Source organism: Bidens hawaiensis, unplaced genomic scaffold, assembly GCF_021521415.1.
Source record: "Bidens hawaiensis isolate Kalapana, Puna unplaced genomic scaffold, B.hawaiensis_p1.1 tig00004748_1, whole genome shotgun sequence".
Classification (NCBI taxonomy): Eukaryota; Viridiplantae; Streptophyta; class Magnoliopsida; order Asterales; family Asteraceae; genus Bidens; species Bidens hawaiensis.
Window position 1 is genome coordinate 482090 of NW_027491294.1, and position 27695 is coordinate 509784.

General features: G+C 34.1%; 3 protein-coding genes across 3 annotated transcripts; 2 read left to right on the top strand and 1 right to left on the bottom strand.

Moving 5' to 3' along the window:
• The first annotated feature begins 10395 nt into the window (after positions 1–10395).
• On the top strand, positions 10396–11887 carry LOC143627965 (histone H2A-like). The gene is made up of 2 exons (XM_077097667.1): positions 10396–10678; positions 11451–11887. Exons 1-2 carry the CDS (start codon positions 10469–10471, stop codon positions 11691–11693), a joined length of 453 nt encoding a protein of 150 aa, XP_076953782.1. The 5' UTR covers positions 10396–10468; the 3' UTR covers positions 11694–11887.
• A 2471-nt stretch (positions 11888–14358) lies between these two features.
• On the top strand, positions 14359–19269 carry LOC143627966 (T-complex protein 1 subunit gamma-like). Its single transcript, XM_077097668.1, has 13 exons — positions 14359–14484; positions 15512–15573; positions 15721–15793; positions 15878–15945; positions 16089–16158; positions 16255–16323; positions 16411–16482; positions 16716–16789; positions 17259–17921; positions 18310–18435; positions 18521–18625; positions 18709–18783; positions 18880–19269. Exons 1-13 carry the CDS (start codon positions 14460–14462, stop codon positions 19066–19068), a joined length of 1671 nt encoding a protein of 556 aa, XP_076953783.1. The 5' UTR covers positions 14359–14459; the 3' UTR covers positions 19069–19269.
• A 3459-nt stretch (positions 19270–22728) lies between these two features.
• On the bottom strand, positions 22729–23406 carry LOC143627895 (small ribosomal subunit protein eS17-like). Its single transcript, XM_077097610.1, has one exon. The coding sequence runs from the start codon at positions 23350–23352 to the stop codon at positions 22915–22917; it is 438 nt and encodes a 145-aa protein (XP_076953725.1). The 5' UTR covers positions 23353–23406; the 3' UTR covers positions 22729–22914.
• Positions 23407–27695: the final 4289 nt, after the last annotated feature.

Here is a 27695-nt window from a genome sequence, read left to right on the forward strand (position 1 = left end):
TCATAACTAACATTTTAAACCAACAAAAATAGTTAACATAAGTTTGTAACCAAAATATTAAGCATTTAACTTGTGTACATAAAAAGTTAATATTACTTACACAAACCTACTATGCACCTAAATTAAAAAAATCAAACGAAGACATGAACATGTTATAATCATATTAGCCCACCATCAACTTCTTCGACATTTCACAAAAAAAATCAGTTTGCTTCAAAATCTAAAAAATAAAATAAACCATAACAACCTGATTAAATATACAATTAAAGTCTTAAGGTATTATGAGTTTCATTTCAACATTAATAAATAAATAAATAAAGGTATATTTTATCATAAATTATTTTGTAATTAATTTTTTTTTATTTCGATTCAAAGACTTTTTAGTTAAATGTGTTAAGTTAAATTGAAGCAATAAATTTTTTTTATTCTACTAATTTCACTAATTAAGTATAATTAAAATAATATATAGATAATTAAATAATATATAGATAATTAAAATTAAACTGGTTATTTTTAATTTTATTACATAGAGGTCATTCCCTAATTAAAATTTAATTAAACTGACTGCAATCTGCAGTAAATTATGTTTCAAACTCTTTAAGATCATTACTTTATTTAAAATCAATTTCATTATATAATTCTTTTTTTAACTGTATACATTGATCTTGACATTTATGCGTAATTAAAAATTGGTTAAATATAAAAGATGGAAAGTTTGATAACATTGAATACTATTAAGAACTACAAAAAATTGTTGCAAAAGTCGTCAATTTCGGTTTTGTAAAAACAGAAATAAATAAATGTAAATATTATTATAAAAAACTTTACATTTTTCTTGAAAATTCAGTAACTAAACAATATACTATTAATTTTTTTAATTATCATGAAATTATTGTCAACACTTTAGCATCATTACCTTATTTAACAATAAATTCATTAGATTATTCTTTTTTCAATTTTATACATTAATCTTGACATTTATGCCTATTTAAAAATTGGTCAAATATAAAATATTGAAAGTTTTTATTTTCTATTTAGTTTATTTTTTAATTTGGCCGGAACAATTTAGACGAATCGGTAATTCTTGACATTTATGCCTAATTAAAAATTGGTCAAATATAAAAGATGTAAAGTTTATTGAGATCGAGGAATATTAAAACTAAAAAAGAGTGATCAAATTCGATTCTTAAAAACAAAAATAAATTGATGTATAAATGATTGATATGTATCATTAAAATTAAAGATGATGAATATTTTAAAATAAATAAGCAGTTATAGTAAATATCTAAGATTTTTTAAATGTAAATTTGAAATAAGTAATACACCACATATTAAATTGGTTAAATAAATTAATGAGTTTTTAATACAAAATTTATTAACTTTCGAGTATAATCAAAAGCAAATTATTTAAAATTTCCAGCTACATTAAATTTATCATTTATGCTAATTAAAATTTGGTCAAATATAAAAGATAGAAAGTTAGTTGAGACTGAATACTACTAAAAACTACAAAAGATTGTTGCAATAGTAGTCAGTTTTGAATTTTAAAAACAGAAATAAATAATTGTAAATATTATTATAAAAAAACGTTCCATTTTTTTGAAAGTTCAATAACTAATTGTTAAAACTTTCTTAATAAGATTCAAAAATTTTAACACAGAAAATAAAGATTGTCATTCATATAAAATGAATTAATTTACATGAATTGTCTAAGCTACATAAAATAAAAAATGATAGAAAATTAACAACTAAAATACATTCGTAATTACCAGAACAAACATAATCAACCTAATCTCCATCAAATACTTTTTCCATGCAATTAGCCAATCTACCAAGTTGAGAGGTCATAAATTAATCTTTCTAAAAATAAATTAATGTTAGATACACTAAACTATTAAAAAAAATTAGTAAGAATTATCAATGGATGTAATCGGAATAATTATCATAATAATTTCGATAAGGAAATAAATCAACAATATTTCCGCATATCTCAAAACCTTCAACATGTATATTGAATTTTGGAAGGAGCAGGTGGAACTTTTGTGACCTAGTCCTACCATGGATAGAGTTAGTCTCCAAATGATTCTTAAACTGTAAATATGAATAGAGGAAGCTCTCAACATATAAAAATAAAATTGTAAATATGAATTTCAAGAAATCTTACATCAATCAGAACACGCATTTGGTGACCAGGTCCTACCATGGCTCGAGTTAGTCTCCGAATGGTCCTCAAACTTCATGATCTGACCTACCTAAGTAGCAACAAGATGTGTGCAACATAAAAGATGAACTGCAAATAATACCAACAATTCAAATAATTAAGTTTCATTCAAGGTACACCAACAATAAGAACAAAAGAAATATATTTAAGTAGAACTGACAATACGGAAATTTTAACATGAATCATTCACATAACCAGTTTGCATACATCCAATTCTCAAGCTAACTTGCCTGCATAACAACCAAAATACCAAATAAGAATAACATAATTGAATAATATGTGAATTTCACTTACAAACAATAACAAATGATAGAAATTTGAATACAAAGTCGTAGTTATAAGTTATAACAGCTTCAGAATAGTGAAAATGATGATATAAACAAATGAATATGGAATACCGAATTTATAGAAATGATTGTTGAAATGGTTTTCTATATATAAGATGAGGTCAAATAAGTAGTGGAAATTTGAAATTTTAAAAATTGGACATCTAATACTTGAGGGTTTGGCAATAGTTATTACACGTTTTTTATTTATAGATGATTTAGATTTAGAGTAAATACATTTAGTAAAGATATGAATTAATTATGCTGTTAATTTTGGTCTAAATTTGAATATTAAAATTGAACATTCATTGTGTTAGTTTCGGTTTAAGTTTGAAATTTAAATTTGAATATTAAAATTGTCGGTTTTAGCTAAAAGTTAGTTTATAGATGATTTAAATTTAAATATATTAGTATGTGAATTAATTGTGGGTTATTGATTAATTTAATTAATTTTTGAATTATTTAATTGTTAAGAAAATCATAGAAGTGATTGTTATATATGGAAACAATAGAGTTTATTCAATAAAACTCAATTGTTTTAATATATATACTAGGTTACTAACCCGTGTAGTACACGGGTGGAAAATAGGAAATTCGTCACGTAAAGAAATTTGATTATATATTTAAATATTATATTATTCGTCTAATAAACACAAATAATTTTAACCGACAATATCGCCCGTTCTTGAAAGTAAGTTCATGAACTTGTCTAAAATCGAATGATAAACAAAATCTATTAAATCATATATTGGATATAATGAATTGTTAATTAGAAGATCATCGGAAATTTGTACACTCATTTGACCCCCATCCCCAACATTCCCTTCACATATATCCAATAACTAATTCGCAAATTATTTTATCTCTTCAACATGTAAGGATTGGCATCCAACTGTGAGCCTCGTGTTTTTTTGATAGTTTAAGTACATTTCACTTTGACAAGATGTAGGAAGAACTTATTGAAGTGTAATTTAAAATAAACACGAACAAAAGTCTATACAATCTAACTATTTATTTAACAAAAGTATCATAAATTTAATATTTACAACTCCCTAAATACTTCCTTTTATACAAAGTTTATACTTTAATTTGTAGCATTTCGTTATTGTCAAAGATTAATATAAAAAGGAACAAATTGTTTTTTTTAATAGCTAATAACTAAACATTTAGAAACATCAATTGGCTTATATGACTTGTTTAACGATTCATAGAGCCATAACTTGTATACACTCTAATTTTGATTTGAACTTGTTATGACTTCAACTCAAGATGCTAATAACCCATCTGGTATTATAGTATTTTCCATAATACCTTAACGGAAAACCGTAATAGTTCAACATCTCCATTGAATTTTTTATCTTGATATATAACCGAATTGGATTGCGTCTCCGACACCATCTCCTCTTGTGTCACCGGGAAGTTCGGTTGAGTCGGTGGGTGATGGTCGGGTATTATGTACATATTTTAGCACATTAACTGTACAATTTTAAGGTTTATTGTACGAACTTCGGTACTTCATACATGTTTATCTTATTACAGACCAAAGGTGATTAATGCAACTAATTTGGGCATGTACAATCATGGAATTAAGACCCGGAATGACTGGCACGCGAAACGAGACAAGAAAATGAAGTTAACTGTGATGAGACCCATCGTGCTATGTGACAGAGTTGCAGACTGTTCATCATGATATGTGATGGGCCCAGATCATGCTGAGTGCGATACGCGATAGAACCTTATTTCGGGAAAATTAGGATTTTGCATTTTAATACCATTTTGACAACCCAAAAGCATATCTCACGTTCCAGAGCAGGTTGCAGGAGCCTGAAGACGATTTCCAACCTTCCGAATCATCTAGAGATTAATCCTAATGACGTTTATCATCAAAACTGATACCTATCGATGACGATGCGCGACTAGTCTTCTCGAGTCATACCCGGGATGTAGAGTATTGTATTTTTACAGTTTTCTTATGTTTGAGAACGAACTAATTGTAATTGTTTATCATCGATCTATAAACATTGATGTTTGATAGTATTACGCACTAATTCGGTTTAGATTTATTTCAATCAGAACCATTAGTTTGCTAGTTGTTTTGATACGTGCTCATAGGGTTGTTTGATTAGTTTGGATATGATGAAGCATACAATTGCTCTTAATTGAGTCACGCTGGCAGGGACCCTTTGATAACTAGTGTTACGTATTAACGATTGTTGATGCCTAAGGTTTAGCTAGTTGAATAACCAGATTCGATTAATGATAACCAACCTGTTAAATCATGAGATTGAATTTTGTTACATGATTGAATCCTGTGTGTGATTTGCTTTTGTAAACTGTTTGAAACTTGACTAATTGTTTTTTAATTATAAACTCTAATCATAGCTAATGTGATCAACGCTCTTAATTGCCACTTCATAATGCTAGAATTTCATTACACATTACACTGACCACATACTTCTCGTGGTTCGACGCCCTACTTGTTCCAACTCATTTAAGGTGATTAGGTTGCCTGATTATCATTGTTTTTGACAAGATCACGACATCCTAGATCAGTGGGTTAAAAACACCGACTTGAAGTTGATGGCCATCCCTAAATTTTGCATGTACGACAACATGTTAGGGTCGAAATTAAAACCGACCGAGTTAGGGGTTGGTTGACTCGTTTAGGTGGTGTTCGGTTGAGTCGGTTGGGTAGTGTCTGGTTGAGTTGGTTTGGTGGTGTTCGTGCGTTGATTGGTTGCAAATGGTCCAAAACTGAACATGGAATGGTTGAATGAATTCATAGTGGCTAGAGAAAAAAAATTGTTGTGTTTTTGGAAAAAAAAATGAAAGATTGAGTTGTAGTGTTTTAAAAAACTTGATAAGTTTGGTTTTATAAAGTATTATATTACTCTATGGAATAATAACCACGTTTTGAAATTGTTTCAATCAAGTCACTTATAAAATGTTTTGTTCCAATAAGGTTAATAAAGTTTCCTTTGTATTCTAATCTTAGATATGTTACCTCGATAGCAAGTTATGTAGGTTTTTTTTATTCTTAAATAGTTTGACATTATAAAATAATTTTTTTTTAATTGAAAAAATTAGTAAAATTTGACAAAAATCATTTTTAAATTGCAAAAAATTGAAATAAAACTGAGAAAATTGCAATATAAAAAAGGGAAAATTGCAAAATAATTAATATGTTCCTTTTGTTGGGTATTAAAGCAATTAATAATTACAGTATTAAATATATTAATCTCACATAACTATCTTTTCAAATCTTTTCTAAAAAAATTTGTGGTTTCTTATAAAAAAAAAGCTACAACCTAAAAAGAGGTGATTTCTAACTACTTTTTTATTTAATTTTGTCGCAATTTAAAATTTATTTATCTCTATTTTTACTACTTTTTTTTTTCAATTTTAAAAACTTATTTTGCAATGTCAAACTATATAAACATAAAAAAAACCCTACGGAACTTGATATCCATGTAAAATATATAGGATTTGAACACAAAGGAAACTTTAGTGACCTAATTGAAAGAAAATACTTTATAAGTGACCTATTTGGAACAATTTCAAATATTGGTTACTAATTACATAAAGTAATCACTTTAATAAATAATATGTTTTTTTATATAACCGTTAGTAACGACTAGTTTGATCAACATCAACCTCAACCCTGACGCTTTGTGGAATGCACTCTCTAGGCCAAATCGTCTCGAGAAACGTTGTTCCCATAGGCTTTGAGAGTTTTTGGATGGACAAAACAGCCACTACAGGGCCTTATGAACCATGCATGCATGAACTCAAAAGTGATCCCCAAACTAAGGTTGTGACATCAAATGACATCTGGTCAATCAATAAACGAAAAATATAAAATTGCCAACCTTATAATAATAATTAATAAATGAAAAAGTAAAAAAAAAAAACTGATTAGGTGGTAGTAATAAATTGGATGTGGCTCATGTAAGGCTCCGTTCCCGGTAGCCCTACTTTATGTAACATCCCGAAATTTTCAAAATGATATTAATTATATTACTTAATAATAGAGGGAAAGTTTACTCGGGTTATCGGGAAATAAATAAATAGAGTAGGAGTTGGTATGGGTCGGGCTAGTGTTGGGTAATGGATATGGGTTATGGACTTGGGTTATGAAAGAAGGAAGGAGAGTCCATGGGCTTAAGCCCATGATCCCTAAATATAAATACCATTAACCACCATTTAATCCTCATTCTCACATATTCCATACACACACGACCCGAACCAAGATCCGAAGGTGAAAACCCGAGCTTGTTGGTGCTGGAACGTTGTGACGGACCAAAACAACATCAAGGCTTAACCGTGTTCGTAGTTCGACTCGTTCAAGGTGCGTTTATAGTTAGAAATCGTTCGTGTAGGTTCGGGTTGATTTGAGAAATGATAGATCTGAGTTTGTATGGTAAAAACGAATCCAACAAAGCTAATCTTACTGAAAATGGTTATGATTTGATGGGTTAATCGATTGATAAAAAGAACCCGTAACCTATATGCCTAAATCGCACCCTTTAAACATCAATGTTAGGTCGATTTGATGGTTGGGGTTTGTAGGCGCTGGTCAGACGATCCCGTGGGTACCTAAATCGAGTTATTTGGTTAAGAAACGAAGGTGATTAAGGGATTTAAGAACGAACAGTAGCCGCAGACGACAACTTCGCCTGCAAGCTAAGTTCGCCTGATGAACTTCGTCTGCAAGCTAAGTTCGCCTGACGACAACTTCGCCTGCAAGCTAAGTTCGCCTGATGAACTTCGCCTGCAAGCTAAGTTCGCCTGACGACAACTTCGCCTAAAGCCAAGTTCGCCTGATGACAACTTCGCCTAAAGCCAAGTTCGCCTGATGACAACTTCGCCTAAAGCCAAGTTCGCCTGATGACAACTTCGCCTAAAGCCAAGTTCGCCTGATGACAACTTCGCCTAAAGCTAAGTTCGCCTAAGGTTTAACTTCGCCTAAGGTTTAACTTCGCCTAAAGCTAAGTTCGCCTAAGGTTTAACTTCGCCTAAAGTCAAGTTCGATTAGAGAATAGATTAAAACGATAAGTAAAAGTAAGCTAATACTAGGCCACCAGATTAGATCAGGTGAGTATTGATACGTGTAACTTATACAGTCAGCCGAGCACAGTTAAAGAAGGGATTTACAACTATCAGAGGAAGAAGCAGAGTTCATGTGAGTTTCTAGCCCCATTCCTTGTTATGTTTTCGGGGCTGTGTGCATACTCGACGTGTTGTTAATACATTTATCCTAAGTGATAAGTGTATGCCATATGTGATATATGTGATGGATATGAATGATTGCTTGTCGGTACGCGAACGATCTTCGGATATTGCGCGTACTGTCAGGTTAAAAATAAAGGTACGAATATTATATATAGAAGATGTATGAATATTACAAATGAATACTTGTCGGGGCGTGAACGATCTTCGGATATTGCACGTAACGACAAGGGGTATGGTTGTTAAATGAAGGATGTAAAGAACACCTAGAGTGTTCTTATGCTATAATGTAATTATTGTATATGTGAAGTATGTGTATACTGGTACACGAATGGTATGTGAGTTCTACGTTCGACATAATAAGTTAGGATGGCAAATCCCTCTAACTTCTGTTGGACATAGACTTGGCAGGTGATGGCGTAGTTAAGGGCTGCGAGCCTTATACGTGATGTAGATGATAGATGTAAACGTAGATAGGGACGGTGGGCCTTATACGTGTTATAGGAGATAGACGCCAACGTAGATAAGGACTGCGGACCTTATACGTAACGTAGATAAGGACTGCGGACCTTATACGTAATATAGATAGGCGTCAGCACATGAAAGGACTGTGGACCTTATACGTGCTTTATCATGGGGGAGGACTGCGGACCTCGTACGTGCTATGAATTAGGTTGCAACATAGGGAAGGATCGTGGACCTTGTACGTGTTGTGGATGTATGATGGTATAGGGAAGGATCGCGGACCTTGTACGTACCATGAATGGTGAACATAGGTAAGGACGGCGGACCTTTTACGTGTTCACGACCTTGAGTACAGGTATAGACGGCGGACTATGAACGTACTCTCGGTAGACTGAGGTTAGTGCTTGTAGATATGTATGTATGTATGGTAGTAAGTATGTATGTAGAACAGAAGGGTAATTGGTTAAGTATGGATATGTATCTTCGGATATGTATGTATGTGTATGTATTGTGTGGCGTCCGATTATCTAGAACTCACTCAGCGTAGCTGACTTTTAGTATGCACGCAGGTGAGTAGGATGAGCCAGCTCGCTTGAGGAGACACGTGGCACTGAATAAGAGGCTGGCATCGGAAGACTCAAGACGTTTAAGTTAATGTTCGTTAATTTTGAAAGACAAAATGATGTTGTCAGACTGGAAAATATATATATATATATATATATATATATATATATAGTAAATTACCATCTTGAAAAAAAACTCCACTTTTGAATTAAATAACCAACTGAGTGACCCGTGTAACACATGAGCGGGAATTATAGAAAACGTAAAATATACATATATGTTTTGAATTTAAATGAATTGTAAATGTTATTTTTATAAAGGCGGATTATTTTAGATAAATTATAAGGTATTACATAATGAATATTAATTAAACGGTAAGTGCATCATTTGAAATTAAATTATTATTATTAATTTAATACCAACATAAATATATTGTTTTGTTTTATATAAATATATTGTATTAGTTATTAATATTAAACTTTTATAAGTAACGAATTTTCATGTTGATTTAGATAAAATAGTTAATTTCTAATTTCAATTTTGATACATAAACTAAAATTACAAATTAAACTACAAATATTATATACAAATAAATATTTAGAGATTTATGAATCTTCTAACAACTTTTGTTTCCTATATTGTGTAATGTGTAATTTATTATGCCATATAATATATCTTTATATATGTTGAACATATTTTTTGTATTTAACATTATATTATTATCCAAATAAATTTACTTATTCTAACCAATGTTTTTAAAACCGGTTCAAACCGGCCGGTTGAACTGGTTAAATCGGATTTTTCACAGTAGGCCTGTATTTTGATTCCGGTAATTTTAACCGGTTTGCTAGAACATCGTACCGTCGGTTTTTGTCTAAAATACCGGTTTTACTGGCAAACCGGTTTTAAGCCCGATAATTTTTTGATATTTTCGGCCCATATATTTCCAAAATTATTTTTAACCCAACAATTAACATTTAAACGTATAACCTTAAGAACTATTTGTTTAAAAATTGAGTGGTTTTACATTATTTATTTATATGGATTAACTTTTGGATTATTTTTTGTCATAGGAATTATTTAATTTTGGGTTATTTTTGGATTTCAGTTACATTTATAGAAAATTATAAGGTAAACTATTCAACCGGTTGAATATTCCGGTATAACCCGGTTCAACCGGTTGTACAATTTTTTAGCCCAATCCGATATAAGTAAAATACCATTTTTAAAACATTGATTTTAACCCGTGTGATACATAGGTAGCTAACCTGATAAAATTATGAATATAAGGTATTCTTTTTTATATACATCATAATTTGTTAAAATACGAGAGATAATCTTTAAAAACATACTATCCGAATAAACTCGTAATTTACCCAAACCACAAGGACCAAAACGCAACTATTCCATAAGAAAACCAACCTTTCCACATGTCACAATCCAATTGGCTCAAACCCACTCACTCGAATCACCAACTACCACCGTTGATTAACCCCAATCCAACGGCATAAACCAGCCACAGCAAAAAAACCACAAGGATGAGCAAAAGAAAGAAAACCGTATAAATGAGCCCTCATTCCATTCCTATCATCACGCTCTCTATCCATCCTCTCTCATCTAAACAAATACTCACCGGAAAACCAAATCATTTCTTTCATCCACAATGGAAGCCGGAGGTAAGTTGAAGAAAGGCGCTGCCGGAAGGAAAGCAGGCGGTCCGAAGAAGAAGCCGGTCACACGGTCCGTCAAGGCCGGTCTTCAGTTTCCTGTTGGTAGGATCGGTCGGTATTTGAAAGTTGGCAGGTATGCTAAGCGTGTTGGTACTGGTGCTCCGGTCTATCTCGCTGCTGTGCTTGAATACCTTGCTGCTGAGGTAATTTAATTTCTATTTTATTTAATTTTAGGAATTAGGTTTTTGACGCTGTGGTTAATTGTTTGATTAATTGTGTGTTTGTTTGTTGATTTGTTTAGGAAATGTAGTAATTGATTGTTTAATTTTAGTTTCATTTATGTTACGGATCTGAAATTAGGTTAATAATTGGAATTGATCCTTTGTAATTAGGATAAACAGGTTCTAATATCTAACAACTGTTCTGATTTTGAATCAATTGAATGATTGTGTGCTTGTAATTTATGAAGATGCTGTTGAATTTGGGGCTAAATTTAGGTTAACAAGTGAAATCATGTTTAAATGAATTTAGTTACCGGTTGTTTGTAATTAAGTTGAATTGGTTATGATATGCAATGAAAATTATGTTGTGATTCAATTGGATGATTGTGTGGTTTGAATTTATGAAGATGATGCTGAATTTAGGACTAAATTTAGGTTTACAGGTGAGATCATGTTTGAACGAATTTAGTAACCGGTCGTTTGTAATTAGGTTGAATCGGTTCTGATATGTAATGGAAATTTATGTTATGAATCATTTGGATCATTGTGTGCTTCTAGTTTATGAAGATGATGTTGAATTTGGGGCTACATTTTGGTTAACAAGTGTTATCATGATTAAATGCGTTTGGTAACCGGTTATCCGTTATTAGGTTGAGTAGGTTGTTCTGATATGCAATGGAAATTATGTTTATGAATCTATTGGTTGGCGTTGAATTTGGGGATAATTTGTGTGATTTTGGAAATTGGGGATTAGGTTTTGGAATTGGCTGGAAATGCTGCTAGGGACAACAAGAAGAACAGGATCAATCCGAGACACGTGTTGTTGGCCGTGAGAAATGATGATGAACTTGGAAAGCTTCTTGCTGGTGTGACCATTGCTCACGGTGGTGTTCTCCCGAACATTAACCCGGTTCTGTTGCCCAAGAAGGCTCATGACAAGGCTGCAAAGGAACCCAAATCACCATCGAAGTCGACCAAGTCCCCGAAGAAAGCTTAGTTTGTTGTTGAGTGTTGATCTACATTGCTATGGTGATGTAGGGTAAATGAATGATATGGTGTTTTTAGGGATGATTTAGAATGGTTGTAATATGTTGCGTTTATGTTAGGATCTAGGTGTGAAGAATTAGAAGAAGAATATGTCTTTTTCTATTTGAAAATTGTTAAGCTTCTGAATCTATGAAAACTTTTGAACATGTGTTTGATGTGTATTCATTGTTGCTTAAATGTTTTATATTTTGTTTCTTGGATGTTGATGGTTTTTGTGTAAATGATTAGCACCATGAGGTTTTTGAAAGGTTATTATTGTGGACAAATCAAAGAAACTGATGGACCTGTTAAATTGGGTATTCCTTTGAACATGGTTGCTCAACATTAACAATATTTGTGATTGGCTGTATTTCTGCTACTGTTGCGTAAATAAATGACAGTATGGCATTCAAGGATTATCAGTGTCATGCTACTAAATTAAATTACCACGTAAGGTGTTTTCTGTTTTTATAATTACAAATAGAAAAATCTAAATGTGTGCCCTGTGTAGCCAAAACATGGGTTTGCCAAAGATTTGGCCTTCAGAAAACTTTAAGAAACATCCAAGAATTTTAATAAAAGTATCAATGAAAAGTTTAAGGGGGTGTTTGGCTAAGCCTTTTGTTTTTGCTTTTTTGCTTTTGGATGGGTAAAATGTCCAAAATACCCCTCCAAAAGCTCCAAATTAAAGTTTTTTTCTTTTTGGAGGGGCATTTTGGACATTTTACTCATCCAAAAACAAAAACAAAAAGCTTAGCCAAACATGCCCTAAGAAGCAAAACTACATGCTATCATTGAGATTCATCATGTATCCATGAATGTGTTTCATCGTTACTAACATTTTTAGAGACTTATGCATCTTTGGTATCAAACTATCAATGTCTATGTAGCAATTCATCATAGGAAAAGATGAAACAAAAGATTCATCACCATCTTCCCTACTTCCATATAACTATAACTAACAGGTGGCTAAGAGCATTCACATTAGAGCCTATATATCCATGTTTTCTATATAATATAGAGAAAAAAGTAGTGCCTATATATCCATGTATTCTATATAATATATAGAGGAAAAAGTAGAGAAATAAAAAAAACACCACTATATTGATTCTCTATAATAGACAAAACTAGAGAAAAACATTTACAGAATACTAAAGTATATCTGTATTGTATTTAGAGGCTCATATTCGACTTTCTACAAATTTTGTGATTGTATATAAAAAAACTTACTAAATAAGTGTTTGTGAGTAAAATAAATATAGAGACACGGTTAAATGTGAGATGTTTTGGAAAAGTAAACTTTAGAGATATAGTTGAAGGATCCAATGCGAATGCTCTAATATGTAAGTCACTTGTGCTCGTTTTCATTTTTTTCCCTTTATGTTTGTCAGTTGATTAACTCGTATTGACTAGCTACACCAAGAAGCCCAACATCTCTTGTATCCATAACCTCCACCAAGAAACGTTGGCTACTTTGTGTTCATTGTTTGGGCTCACACGATGAGGGACCAATGATACGTCTTCCTTATGGAGCCCGAATGTATAGAATACATCAGCTTGAAGATGAATGCTCTATCGAATCTTATAAGAGAAAAGAATGCCTTCAGCCCCTTTTGGGGCATGGGTTGTTATCCCATAACCAAGCTTGAGTGTGACAATAAGCGTGTGTTGATAATGAATAACCAATGAAGAGAATTCAATGTTTAAAACATGATTGTTGTGTTGTATTTATAATAGAAGATTAAGGTTGTTGAGGTCATAAATGCCCCTACTATTCATACCTTACTTAACCAAGGTTCTCCCGTAATGCTGACAAGATTTGGTTAAGGTGATATAATAATGTTACAGTGTGTCCTTACGTCTTTGTGTGTTGTTGACTTGTTGCAATGGTTATGGAGGGAGGAGCTTATGTCGTATCACATTTTTTGTTGATTTGTAAAACTAGCATCTTAGTAGGTTGTGCTCAGTATACTTCAGTAGCTTATGGATATACCCTCATCAAGTCATCATTGATACTAGGCACATATTAATGTGTATAAACGAATGTTTCTTCGACTTTTTATGACATACATATATTTTTTATTAACACTTTTACTTGACCGGAAATGATTTCACATTAAAACATGTAAACTATAAAGAATAAAATGATACTTTTAGAATGGTTAGTTAACATATCTTATATTAAACAATCCTTCACTCTATTGTCATGTTTCCAAGTTAATTTTTAACAGACATATCCATCTTTAACAAATCCAAGATTGAAAATTTCTAATCAACTTCTGGTGTTCATCTGTTTGATTTTTGATTTGTTCGATTTAGTTGGTTTCAATGTTTGTCCATTGAAATCGAAAACGAGAAACCAAATTCGATTTGGTTTCAGTTTTGACCAAAAAAATAAAATAGTAAAACCACAACGGTGCTGAGATAAATGATAAAACTTAAACTACCAACATTTCTTAACCACTTGAGATATTTGAAACCGAAACATATAACTTTTTCCGGTCTCATGGCTTCAATTTGATTTTAAAACCGAATATTTAATATTTAAGTATTTAACACCTTAAAAAATATATAACGGGCCCTTAAGGTGGATCGAGAAAAACAAACGGCCCATTAAAATAATAAGCCCATGATGTATTCTCGCACATTCTCCATTTCCAATAGCAAGCGAACGCAGAAACCCTAGACTGAGCTCAGACGACTGATCCCTAAGGCTCTTACACTCACCTCTACAAATATGCAGTCTCCGGTTTTCGTTCTCAGTAAGTCCGTCTTTCTCACACTCAAACACGTATTTCGAATATCATATATTCTGATCTCGTGACTTGAGACAGTTTTTCCGGATAATAGTAGTGTTTATGATAGCTTACACTGATCTGGCGTTGACGCTAGTGTTATGCTTTTAAGAGCTTGTAATTTAATTAGGTTTAGCATTTTGAGAACTGGCTTTACGGTTTAAATTAGGTTTTGGTGGTGTGTAGTGAAGAGATTATGTTGTTTTGGTGACGTTTTTTTAACTGTATTTCGAGAGCATACAAGTTTAACCGTGATATATTATTATTCGTGCGAGTAGGTGTTGACGTGTCGTGTGTGTTTTTTTAGAGATTTGAATCAACTGGTTACCTGTGATTCAATGGAATCCGGATTTGAAGTATGTAGCTGTGCGCCTACGCTTGATTTCTGTTCTAGAAAATATATATGTATTGGCTTTCTTAAGTTGTGTTTTACCGTCTTTCGGATGCATAGTTTATGGATTTTTTTAGTGTTTTCATTAGCATCTTACTGGTCTGTGTGGCAATACACTGTTTTATATATATCTTCTGGTGTTGATTTCAACCTTGTTAGTGGAAAACTGTATATATTGTTGTTTTGTGTTACTTATTATTGTAATTGTTAATTTGTAAGTTTGATTTGGCATATACCTGGACAATTTTTTTTTTAAAAAGGAATCGTGTATTTAACTAAATTTTTTCTATAATATATTGTAATTTTGGATTCGAAGAGTTTTGACTTTGAGCTTTGTGAGGTTCAGATTTTTATCAATCACTGTCTTCATATTCTGTGATTAATCTCACCTAGCATGACTTTAATATGAACATATCGCTGTTGGAAATGAAAAAGTGATTCAGGAAGGGTGAAATGAATTTACATAAGATCACAAGAACATCATTAGAAGCATGTTTATTTGAAGTCCAGGATATATCATTGAAATATTGAAAATCAAGTGGAAACAGATTAAATGCTTCCTTTGAAATGACAACTCATGTGTTTGCTATTTGAAATTTGTAGAGGATTCGCTCACTCGTGAATCTGGAAGTAAGGTGCATCATGCGAATATTCAGGCTTCTAAGGTACACAAATTCATTTGTGTTGATTTGTTAGATTTTTTTAAGGCATTTTGCTTCTGTTAATCTATTTTACGTGTTGAATCATTTTCATCTTTTTACATGTAAGTCCATCATATAACCATGAATTCATTTTTTGTTTCTTATTTATAGGCCGTGGCTGATATTATTCGCACCACATTGGGTCCAAGGTCCATGTTAAAGATGTTGCTTGATGCTGCAGGAGGTGATTTTTAATATCTTTCAACATTTTGAAATTTGGTTTAATCCTTTTCATGTCAACACGGGTTTTAAAGCAGTTTTTTTATAGGAATTGTGGTCACTAATGACGGAAATGCCATTTTGCGGGAGCTGGATATTGCACACCCAGCTGCAAAGGTATTTTGCATAGTTATTTTGAATATGATTGAATCAAAGTGACCCTTAAATATTATATCATTTTCATTGGTTTTTTACATGTTTTGGTTCTTTTGAGTTTGCTGTGTTTTCTAAATCATATTTTTTTGTAAAATACTTTGCAGTCAATGATTGAACTAAGCCGCACACAGGATGAAGAAGTTGGTGATGGAACTACATCAGTCATTGTTCTTGGTATACATAATCGTCTTTTTTCTCAACTTTATAACTTGTAACGATTTTGTTTTACATTTTTTATATTTTCACTGTATTGTTAAATTAAAATTTTAGCTGGTGAGATGCTTCATGTTGCGGAAGCTTTCATAGACAAGAAATATCATCCTACAGTTATCTGTCGAGGTATGCTTTTCTTGAAAATTGATCTTTAAACTATTATCTTGACCTTGTAAAATTACAAGATACAAGTAAAGAGTTATATATTTGCAGCTTACAACAAGGCTCTTGAAGATGCCCTTGCTGTGTTGGACAAAATCTCCATGTCTATTGATGTGAATGATCGTAAGCTCTCTCTCCTTATTTTCTAATACTTAATACATATCATGTGTACTGTCTTTTCTTGAATACTTGCCGGTTAGTTCAACCAATGTGGCATAATTGGCATATGGTTTGTAAATGGGGTTGGAAATGTGTGCGGCTTTGAATGAGCCACATTTACATATTTTCTTACTGTATAAACTACATTCATATGAATAGTCGTTGAGTTACCTTTCTTTGAAATTCTTGCATTACAGGTTCAATGATGCTGGGATTGGTGAAGAGTTGTATTGGCACAAAATTTACAAGCCAATTTGGGGATCTAATTGCAGTGAGTATCCTATAACTTTTTTTCTTTCTTTCTTTCTTTCTTTTGAAGTTGTGTTAAACTGATACTTATGTATAATCTTGTCGAGTCTACAACTATTTTTTTTAATTTAAAAACAATATGTTCTTTTTCTATTTGTAAATAGTTTTTTTGTCTAATTTCATGTCACTTCAATAAGTAAATACAAGGCTCACTTAAGTCATTTCTGGAACCCTATTAAATGGTTTTTTCTGTGATTAAAAATCTGAATATTGTATTTAACTCTAGTTATTTCTATTATTAAAAATCTGAATATTTCACTTTATGCTCTTAAACTAAGGAAATAAGAGAAATCATCGTATATGCTCATATCTTGTCACAGTTTGTTTTTTCCACTAACAAACGTTAGATTTTTGGGTTAAGTTAAGGTTTAGTTATTTTACTCACAAATGGTCTATTTTTGTTACTAACCATGATCTTTGTCTTCTTCTAGGATCTTGCACTTGATGCGACAACAACAGTTGGTGTTGATCTTGGTCAAGGTATAAGAGAAGTAGACATTAAAAAATACATCAAGGTTGAAAAAATTCCAGGCGGCCAATTAGAAGACTCCAAAGTTCTCAAAGGTGTCATGTTCAACAAAGACGTTGTGGTCCCGGGAAAAATGAAAAGAAAAATTATAAACCCACGTGTCATTTTACTAGATTGCCCATTGGAGTACAAAAAGGGTGAGAATCAAACAAATGCAGAATTGCTCAGAGAAGAAGATTGGGCAGTACTCTTGAAAATGGAAGAAGAGTACATAGAAAACATTTGTGCACAAATACTTAAATTCAAGCCCGATTTGGTAATTACAGAAAAAGGGCTTAGTGATTTGGCGTGTCATTATTTCAGTAAAGCAGGAGTTAGTGCGATTAGGAGGTTAAGGAAGACAGATAATAATAGGATTGCTAAGGCGTGTGGAGCGGTTATTGTTAACAGGCCTGATGAACTTCAAGAATTAGATGTTGGAACTGGGGCCGGGCTTTTTGAGGTTAAGAAAATTGGCGATGAGTTTTTTGCTTATATTGTGGAGTGTAAAGACCCAAAAGCGTGCACGGTTCTTCTTCGAGGTGCCAGCAAGGATCTTTTGAATGAAGTTGAGCGGAACTTGCAGGTAAATGTTTATTTTTCGAAGAATTTACATTTTATATGATTGATTACACAAATTATGTTATTTTCATAATCATTAGGATTCAAATGATATGATTTAGAAGATTTTATTATATTCAATAGAAATACAAGTTAGGTGACTTAAAATTTTATACATACATGTGAAATGATGTTTTAAAAATGTTTATGGTTTTAAAATGTGCGCCATGCGCCCTGGTGCATGCATTTCTGAGTTAAAGTGAGTTTTTGCATAAAATGCTATAAAAGGTTTTATGCATAAATTGAATCGACCTGCTCATAAGTACATGAATCAAAATTGCCATTTTTAGTAAGGAGTGACAGTTTATGACAGTTGAAGTACATCTGGTTTAATACAATTTTATTATTATTAGGATGCAATGTCAGTGGCTAGGAATATTCTAAAGCATCCAAAACTTGTCCCTGGTGGTGGTGGAACTGAGTTGACTGTTTCTGCTACATTGAAGCAGAAGAGTTCATCCATTGAAGGCATCGAAAAGGTTCTTTAAAACTTGCATCTTTCTTTCTGTCAATGACTAAAAATTGTGAATATTGTTGATCTTGATTTCTTTATTTTTGAAACAGTGGCCTTATGAAGCTGCAGCTATGGCATTTGAGGCTATACCAAGAACATTGGCACAAAACTGTGGTGTCAATGTTATTAGAACCATGACTGCTCTTCAGGGGAAGGCAAGTCACCTATTTTTCATTATGTGTGTGTGCTCGTCTATTTACAATTTTGTTGATGAATTTTACATGTTATATGTTTACAGCACGCAAATGGTGAGAATGCTTGGACAGGTATAGATGGGAATACAGGTGAAATTGCTGATATGAAAGAACTAAAGGTACAATAATTAGTCTAATGACTTTGTTTTCCTAATCACAATTAAAGCGTCAGTTGATCTGTTACATGTATTATATTCTGGTTTATGTTTTGGTAGATTTGGGATGCTTATAACGTGAAGGCACAAACCTTCAAGACCGCCATTGAAGCCGCTTGCATGCTTCTAAGAATAGATGACATTGTAAGTGGAATAAAGAAGAGACAAGCTCCTGGAAGTAGCCAACCATCAAAACCCACTATTGAGACCGAAGGGGATGCTGACAACGAGCAGATGATTCCCGAGTGAAGAAACCTTCTAGTTGAGTATTCTATTTGTTTGGTTCATTCACGGTTTCTTGTGTGTCTTGTTATTGGTAAGGACCAGGCTAAACTATTTGGTTAACTGAAATTTTGGTATGTTTTCAGGGGTGCTTTGCTTTTGTTTTTGTTGTCATATGACCCACCTTGAATACTAGTATTTGCTGTTCATTTTAATTTGTTGACATTGTATCGTAGTTAGCTGCAGTCTTTTTGAATCATGGTATTTTCTGTTCGTAGTTAGCTGCTGTCTTTTTGAATCACGGTATTTTCTGTTCATTTACAGGATTAAATTGTTTTGGTTGTTTTTTATTTACCTGTTAAGGAGTTTGGATGTGTGATACCAATCTGTGTGAGTGATTCTAAGCTCTAACCATGTGAAATTTAGAAGGCATATTTATGCCCAAATCATCTCTCATATCCCTTATTTTATCTGTTTTACGAATCGCCCATAGCATTATAGCAATTCCCTAAGCATTTCATTTCTTGTCATCTCTATAAAGCAACTTGCCATTTCTCTAGTCTCACACTTGTGCATTATCTACTCTTTGCAACCAAACACAAGAGCATCCACAAAAAGTGCACGTCACAAGACTGTCTCCTGGATCGACGTCGATAGCTTGGTGTAGGCCTACCTCTACATATCCTGGGAAGAAGTCAGTATGTCCAGCCGCCACGCACGCTTGCTTCAGTCCTACATACATGCTCGTAAATCGTAATTACTTTTTAGGGACCCCTCTACACCCTAAACAATCCCATATTAATCTACGTAGCATTGTGTTGTCTTTTCTAGTTCAAGGAACGCCATATGAATGCTTCCTTTCCTTATTCCTTATACTTTTCCATCAATCTTCTAACATGAAACCAAATTAGTTCCCCGTAACTTGGGTTTCCCTCCTAAGTATGGTCTTGATTACTCTCTTCAAAAATTTCATAATATGACTTTGCAGCTGGACCCCCTATAATTCCCACAACATTGTCTGTCTCCATAGTTCCTATAAAAAGAAACCACGACACCACTTCACTGGTTTGACAACTTTACGAACTTTAAAAATCATAGTGAACATATTTAACCATTGAACTCTTCCCCACCCAAAGAATCCACACGTCAATGTTTACCAAAAAGCATCATCAACCAATCACTCTCAAACGCAAACCATAAAATGAATAAATAAGTAAATAAAAGTAGCACATAGTATCCCCTGTTTTCGTCTTAACTAAAATCATATTTGAGAACCCTTCGCTCGTCAAATTATTCCACATATACGTTCTCTATTTTCTTGATACAGATTGTTATCACGGTTCATTTGATATTTTTTTGATAATTGAGTATAGGAAAAATTCCCATAATGTCTATTTACAAATGATAGATTACAACTTTGTGTCTCCTTCTCAGTTAACCTCAAACATCCATTCCTAAACGGTCGGGCCGAGTAGAAAAACCAATCTAGCGAGTAAATGTTTGGAGTTGAAAATTTGTTAGGACGAGTTTTCTATTAAACAAAATGTAAGGGGCAAGTTTTTGAATAACAATTTTGCCGGGACGAGTAGATTGTCAAAAAGTTTAGTTTTTTGAATAATATATTATTAATGTCATGGCGCAGATAGAAAAACAAATATGAGTAAAGCTAATAAAACTTTATAATTTCTTTTCCTAAAATAGTTAACCCGACCAATTTTATAAAAAAAAACTCATTGATTCTACCAATATAGTCGGTCCGAGCAGATTGTGATGAAACATTTTGGGAGTATGTTAAAAAATGGAGACAAAACTCAAAACTCTTCATAAAATGGACATTCTTGAAATTTCCCGTTGAGTATATCACTGAACATAACATTTGGTTCTCTCTATTTTGTACTTATTGTCCATTGCGTTGCTCCCCAATTTGTAACTGGTCTCTGGAATCAGAAGAGGGGGGGGGGGGGGGGGCGCAAAATTTATCAGCCGGTGTTACTAAAACATATTTTGTCGATAAAAGAAATTGTCGATTATCATTCAGATGCTCGTAATGGATGATCATGCAGATGGAGATATATATTTACAAGATTTAGTTACAAGAAATTCCCATTTAGTTCTTTTGCGGTTTTCTTTTCTTTTTCTGAAAGCCATTATTTTTGCGAAAGACATGTTCAAACAATACACTCCCAATTACATTTGTTACATCTGCTGCTATACTCGTTTCAGGATTTATGGTTTAATGCTGTCAAATTTTTTTTGGAGGTTTGAGAAAGATTAATAGTTGGTAATATGTGAAGAGAAAACATGCTTTCACATACGGCAGTTGAGCTGTGACATATTATTTTGTTTATTGAACGCCTGTAAAAGTGCCAATACTAGGCTGCTTTCATTTTTATCAAACACATTAGAAGTCAACATATACGCTTTAAATAAATCTTGAACCGCATTGCTTTAAGTAATGGTTTTGCTTGTTTCATAGCAAGTCTTATATCAGTTATTTGAACATGAAATATCTGTACTTGTTGGGAGATATTAGAACGAAACCTATTTTAGTCGAAGCAAACTCAAACAAACCAAATTGAACCATCTTCAAATGGCATGTTCTGACCCGTTACTTGAGCCAGCTAGACATTTTACCAGGCTAAAATGTAATGACGACAATCCCTAAACTAATATGCTCTCTGGCTCTGGGACCATTTTACACACTACAAACACAAACCAGTACAGCTGAAACCTGGTAAAAAAACCATCAAACACTCACAAGGCAAGTAACCACATTAAAACCCCATTTTGCATCCAAAACCCATCTCACATTCAAAAGCCAGAAAATTAACCATCAATCCATTATCTAACACACCTGAACAACTCTACTATGAAACAGTTTGAGCTAAAATATGAAAAGCCTTGTAATAACCATTAAATGAAACAGTCTACTCATTGGTTCAAAGATTTAAATAAAAATGAAGTTGCATGATTAAATGGCTACAAAGAATAACCTATAAAAAACCAAAATTTAGATCAAATGGGAAAACCAAGTTTAGAACGTTATTAAACTACCAATGTTCTTATGCTTAAGACAATATATCAAGTTAACTATGTAACCCTGCAAACCAATCAAGATCACATAGCTACCAAATTGCCACCAACATAATGCAAAAAAATCCTAATTATTCCAAAACCAGACGTTATAATCAACTTCTTGTAAGCACAAAAACAGGTTTCTTTGAGCAGAAAATAAATCTAGTTTCCCAAAATAAGTCTCTTATATAAATAGTCATAGCATAAAGAAAAAACTTGACCAAAACACATTTTCCATAGCATAAAAAATATAAACTTTTAATGTCAGAGCTTAAAACACAAAACACATAATCCATAACGAGTTCTACCAAAACTCTAAATCAAAATCCAAATAACATAAAAACCGTAAAACAGAAAACAACAATTTACCAAATAATTCAAATTTTCAAGATCAGTACTGGTTGATATCAGTACCATCCCTACCTAGCTACCATATCAAATTCTCACCCAATCAAATCCAAAGAAAGCCTATTTATTCAAATAACATATATTTTATATAATCAATTTCTTGTGAGCATTAAAACAAGTTTTCTTAATCTAGCACTTAATGCACAATATCTTCATTAGCAAGAAATGAATCAAAATTTCAAAATAACCATTCATAGCATAAAATTAATCAAAACACATAACCATTAGAAACCATAGCATAAAATAAAAACACTTGAGATGGAACTTAAATCCAATTCAAAACACAAAAGTCATACTTAAAACAAGTCCAACCAAAACCCTAATTCAAAATCCAAACAACACAAAACAGTAATAATAAAAAAAACATCACCATTATTATCCTCTTAACTCTCAGTACCTCCTTCCACCAGCAAACCCACCACGACCATACGCACCGGGAATAGCAGCAGACACCAATGGCGTATCCTCCTTAAGCGCAATCCCAGGCAAATCACTCATCCCCAACGAAGCCAACAACTCAATAGTCTCCTTGTCAACCTCAATCCTGTCTGTCTTGATGGCAGACTCGTCCGGCACAAAGTCCATACGACGCTCACGCTCCTCCTCCTGCAGCTTCAGCGATATGCCTCTCACCGGACCCTTCTGGATCCGTTTCATCAGGTGGGTCGAGAACCCGGCGATCTTGTTACGTAAACGCTTTGATGGGATGATGGCCACTTCTTCCAGGATCTTTTTGTTGATGTGGAAGTCCAGTGTCATTTTCGAGTAGTAACGTTCGATTACTTGGCGGGAAGATTTCTTCACGGTTTTGGTTCTGACACGACCCATGGTGAACGACGGCGGCGCTTTGCTTTTGCTCCGGTGGCGATGAAGATGATAGGGTTTGTGGTATGGTGGTTTAGGGTTGGTTTATATGTGTGTGGTAATTGGGCTGGAAATGGGCCTAATGTGAGAGATATTTGACTTTTGGCCCAGCCCAATTCATTTAGTTGGTTTATTAAAAAATACATGTTGATTGATATTGAAGATTTGAAGTTAACCGGGTAACAAACCTACCCGTCACGTTGCGGCGACGTGGCATAGAGGGCACAAAAAACTTGAACCCGGAACCAGACCAGAAATAAAAACCCGGAACCGGTTTTTTTAATACCCGAGCTTTTAATACCCGAACCCGTACCCAACCATACTCGTAGGGTACGGATAAGGTATGCATTTTGGCACTAAAACCCGAACTCGAGCCGGACCCGATTTGTACCCGGTAATACTCGAAAACCCGAACCGGTTCCATACCTGGAATCGGGTTTTTCCAATACCCGACAGTGACGGATCCAGAAAATTTTCTCACAGGGGTCGGGATTTTTATGGTCGGTACTAATACAACTGTCGGGTTGAATCGGTTCGGGTCGAATCGGGTCGAGTCGGGTCATATATATATATATATATATATATATATATATATATATATATATATATATATATAAAAGGACTACCAAACAAAATATTAGATAACAAACACATCAAAGTTGTTCTCTACGAGTTTTCATTTTTTGAAATCTAACCATTACATCATCTACTTTAACATTGATAAGCAAGTCTTTCTCAATGTAACAAATACAACTATCGCTTAAATTTTCATCACCCATTCGATTACGCAAATCATACTTCACATACTTCATCACCGAAAATGATCTTTCAACGGTTGCGGTTGCAACGAGTAATACGAGAGCTAACTTTAATAAACGATACACCAATGCAAATGAATGGTGTTTCTTTGTTTGAACAAGACTTGCTAATCCATTCAAGTTTTCAAATCGTTTACCTCCTTTCAAATTATCGATGTATGTCGCGAGTTCAACCGGGAGTCTTCTTTTATCACTTTCATCAAAATCATATGGGTATAACTCGACTAGTCGTAATATTTTTAGAATAGAAAATGCCCCAAAATTATCACAAGGAGTTAAACAACTCAAAGAAACAAGTAAGTCGGATGTTACCTCGTTAAAACGGTCCCCAAACTCTTGGATTTGCAAATCTAGAACCGCATTGAAGCAATCATACTCATAATAGTGGCGATTTTTCATGTTTGTCTTTTTTCTTGGCGTTGGTATGTTAATGTAGTCATCATCCATCTTTACCTCTAGAATATCATGTTTTTCACAAAAAGAGCTAACCTTAAAGCCTAACTAAATTAGACATAAATTAAATGTATTATGTATTTATGTTACCTTATCACAAAGATGGATGTTGGAAATTGAGTCAGAGGAGGCAGAGCCACAGGCGGGGGGAGGCCAATTATAAATTCTGGTGAGGCGCAGAGGCTGTGAGTTGAGAAAACACGAATGGACCAGGGAGGGAGGCAGAGAGAGGCCGATTAGAGGGACAGAGGGTGTGACTGATTATGTTTGTTCAATTGTTCAATTGTTTGGCCGATCAGATATTCAGAGGCCGTAAAGGGGTAAAAGAAAATATTAATTTAGAATAGGATTTGGTAGTGGGCTAAAAATTGAGTAGGGTTTGAGTTGGGTCTTGGGCTTAAAATTGGATTGGATATTAGACTAATGGGCTTATTGATATTAATAGGAAAAATTGTTTGTATAACGTTTATATAATTATATTTATAAAATTTTCATTGTATTTTTTAATACTTTTAGTCTCAAAATCTCATGGGGGTCGTCTTGAAATTATACAGGGTTCGGCTTCAAAATTTCACAGGGGTCGGGGTCAAAATTTTGCAGGGGTCAGTCGGGAATTTTTCGGTATATTAACACTAAAAAAAAATTTCACAGGGGACGGGGGACACCCCTGGCTTGTTACTATCTCCGCCCCTGATACCCGAAAAATACCTTAAAAATACCTGAAAAATACCCCTAAAAAGTGCAAACTTTTAAAAAATCCAATCTATACCCAGAAATCAATCAATCAATCAATCATGCCCAGTAAAATCTCACCGACAGCAAAGCTATAAGTAGGGTCTGGGGAGGGTGGGATGTAGGCACACCGTACCTCTATCCAAAGGAATAAAGAGGTGGCTTCCAGAGAGACCCTCGGCTCTAAGTACATGTGTATGAAGCAAAATAAAGGAAATTAAAGTTTAACAGTTATATAAAAATTACTACTAATTATAATAATATTAATAATAAGATCACAGTTTAACAGCTATATAAAAGCTAATAATAATTATAATAATAATAATATATGTAAGGGAAATACCATTATGGTATGTGACCTAAATAAGTTAAGTCTAAGCCCTAAGGTATTCAATTCTCTCTAAAAATCCTTAACTTTAATTCTACTTCTCCACGAATTCCTATCCTCAACCATGTCCTCGGAGAGGTTTAGGTCTATCAAATCATGCCTAATCCTCTCATCCCAAGTCAATTTCGGTCGTCCTCTACCCCTCCTCCCCTCTATAGTAATGTTTTCTACGGATCTAACAGGATTCGTCGTCTGTCTTCTCTTTACATGTCCAAACCATCTCAATCTCCACTCTCTTATCTTGTCTGCTATGTTCGCCACCCCTAATCTCTCGCGAAACACAACGTTTCTTATTCGGTCTAGCCTTGTGTGCCCACACATCTAACGTAGCATTCTCATTTCTGCTACCTCCATCTTCCGCACTTGTGCCTTCTTGATGGCCCAACAATCTGTTCCATATAGCATTGCAGGTCTAACTGCCACCCTATAGAATTTTCCCTTTAGTTTAGTCGGGAAACTCTTGTCGCACAATATACCTGTGGCTGCTTTCCATCTACACCATCCTACCTGAACTCGGTGGGTCACATCACTGTCTAATTCCCCATCGCTCTGTACAAATGATCCTAAATACTTGAACTTCGTTACCTGCGGGACCACCTGCCCTTCAATTGTGATCTGTGCGTCTTCATTGTCGTTTATCCCACCAAAATCACAGTGGAGGTACTCCGTCTTAGATCGGCTAATCTTTAAACCTTTTGTCTCTAAGGTTGTTCGCCACTCCTCAAGCCTCATGTTTAGATCTTGTTTTTTCTCAGCAAGTAACACAATATCGTCTGCGAACATCATGCACCACGGGAGAGTCCCCTGAATCGACTTTGACAACTCATCCAAGATTACTGCAAAAAGAAACGGGCTCAACGCTGACCCCTGGTGAAGACCTACCTCTACAGGAAAGAAATCAGTATCCCCCACTGGCGCACGGACACTTGTTTCACTCCTGGTATACATATCCATAATTATCTCTATGTATTTCCTGGGCACTCTTCTACCCTCCAAGCACTCTCAGAGCACCTGTCGTGGCACACTGTCGTAGGCCTTTTCTTGGTCAATAAACACCATATGTAGATCACGCTTCTTCTCCCTGTACTTTTCCATTAATCTTCTTATAAGGTGTATTGCCTCTGTGGTGGAACGCCCCGGCATGAAGCCAAATTGGTTGACCGTAACCTGAGTTTCTCGTCTAAGTCTAACCTCAATCACTCTTTCCCATAGCTTCATAGTATGACTTAGTAGTTTGATTCCTCGGTAGTTACCACAACATTGGGCGTCTCCTTTGTTCTTATAGATAGGAACTACAACGCTGCTCCTCCACTGGTCTGGCATCTTACCTGATTTGAGAATACTATTGAACAGAGTAGTTAACCACATGACTCCTTCCTTCCCCAGACACTTCCACACCTCGATGGGTATGTTGTCTGGGCCAACCGCCTTAGACCTTCCCATCCTCCTAAGTGCATCCTTCACCTCTTCTCGTGTGATCCGTCGGCAGTAGCAGTTATTCGATTGTTATCGTTGAAAGTTTGTGTTGTCATGTTCTTCTTGGTAAGCTCTCCCATTGTTAAAAAGATTGTGGAAGTAGGTTTGCCATCTTAGCTTGATGTCCTGCTCCTTGACCAGTACATGCCCATCTGTATCCTTTATGAACTTCACCGGTCCTAGATCTTGCCTTCTACGCTCCCTGGCTTTGGCAATCTTAAACATAGCATGTTCCCCCTCTTTTGTTTCTAGACTTTCATACATCCGTTTAAAGGCCGCCTTCTTTGCTTCCGCCACTGCCTTCTTCGCCTCTATCTTGGCCGTTTTGTAGTTGTCCCTCAATTCCACTCGCTCCTCCTCATTCGTGCACCTCATTAGCTCCCTAAAACATCCTTGTTTGTCCCTTATCTTGTCTTGCACTGCGTCATTCCACCACCAAG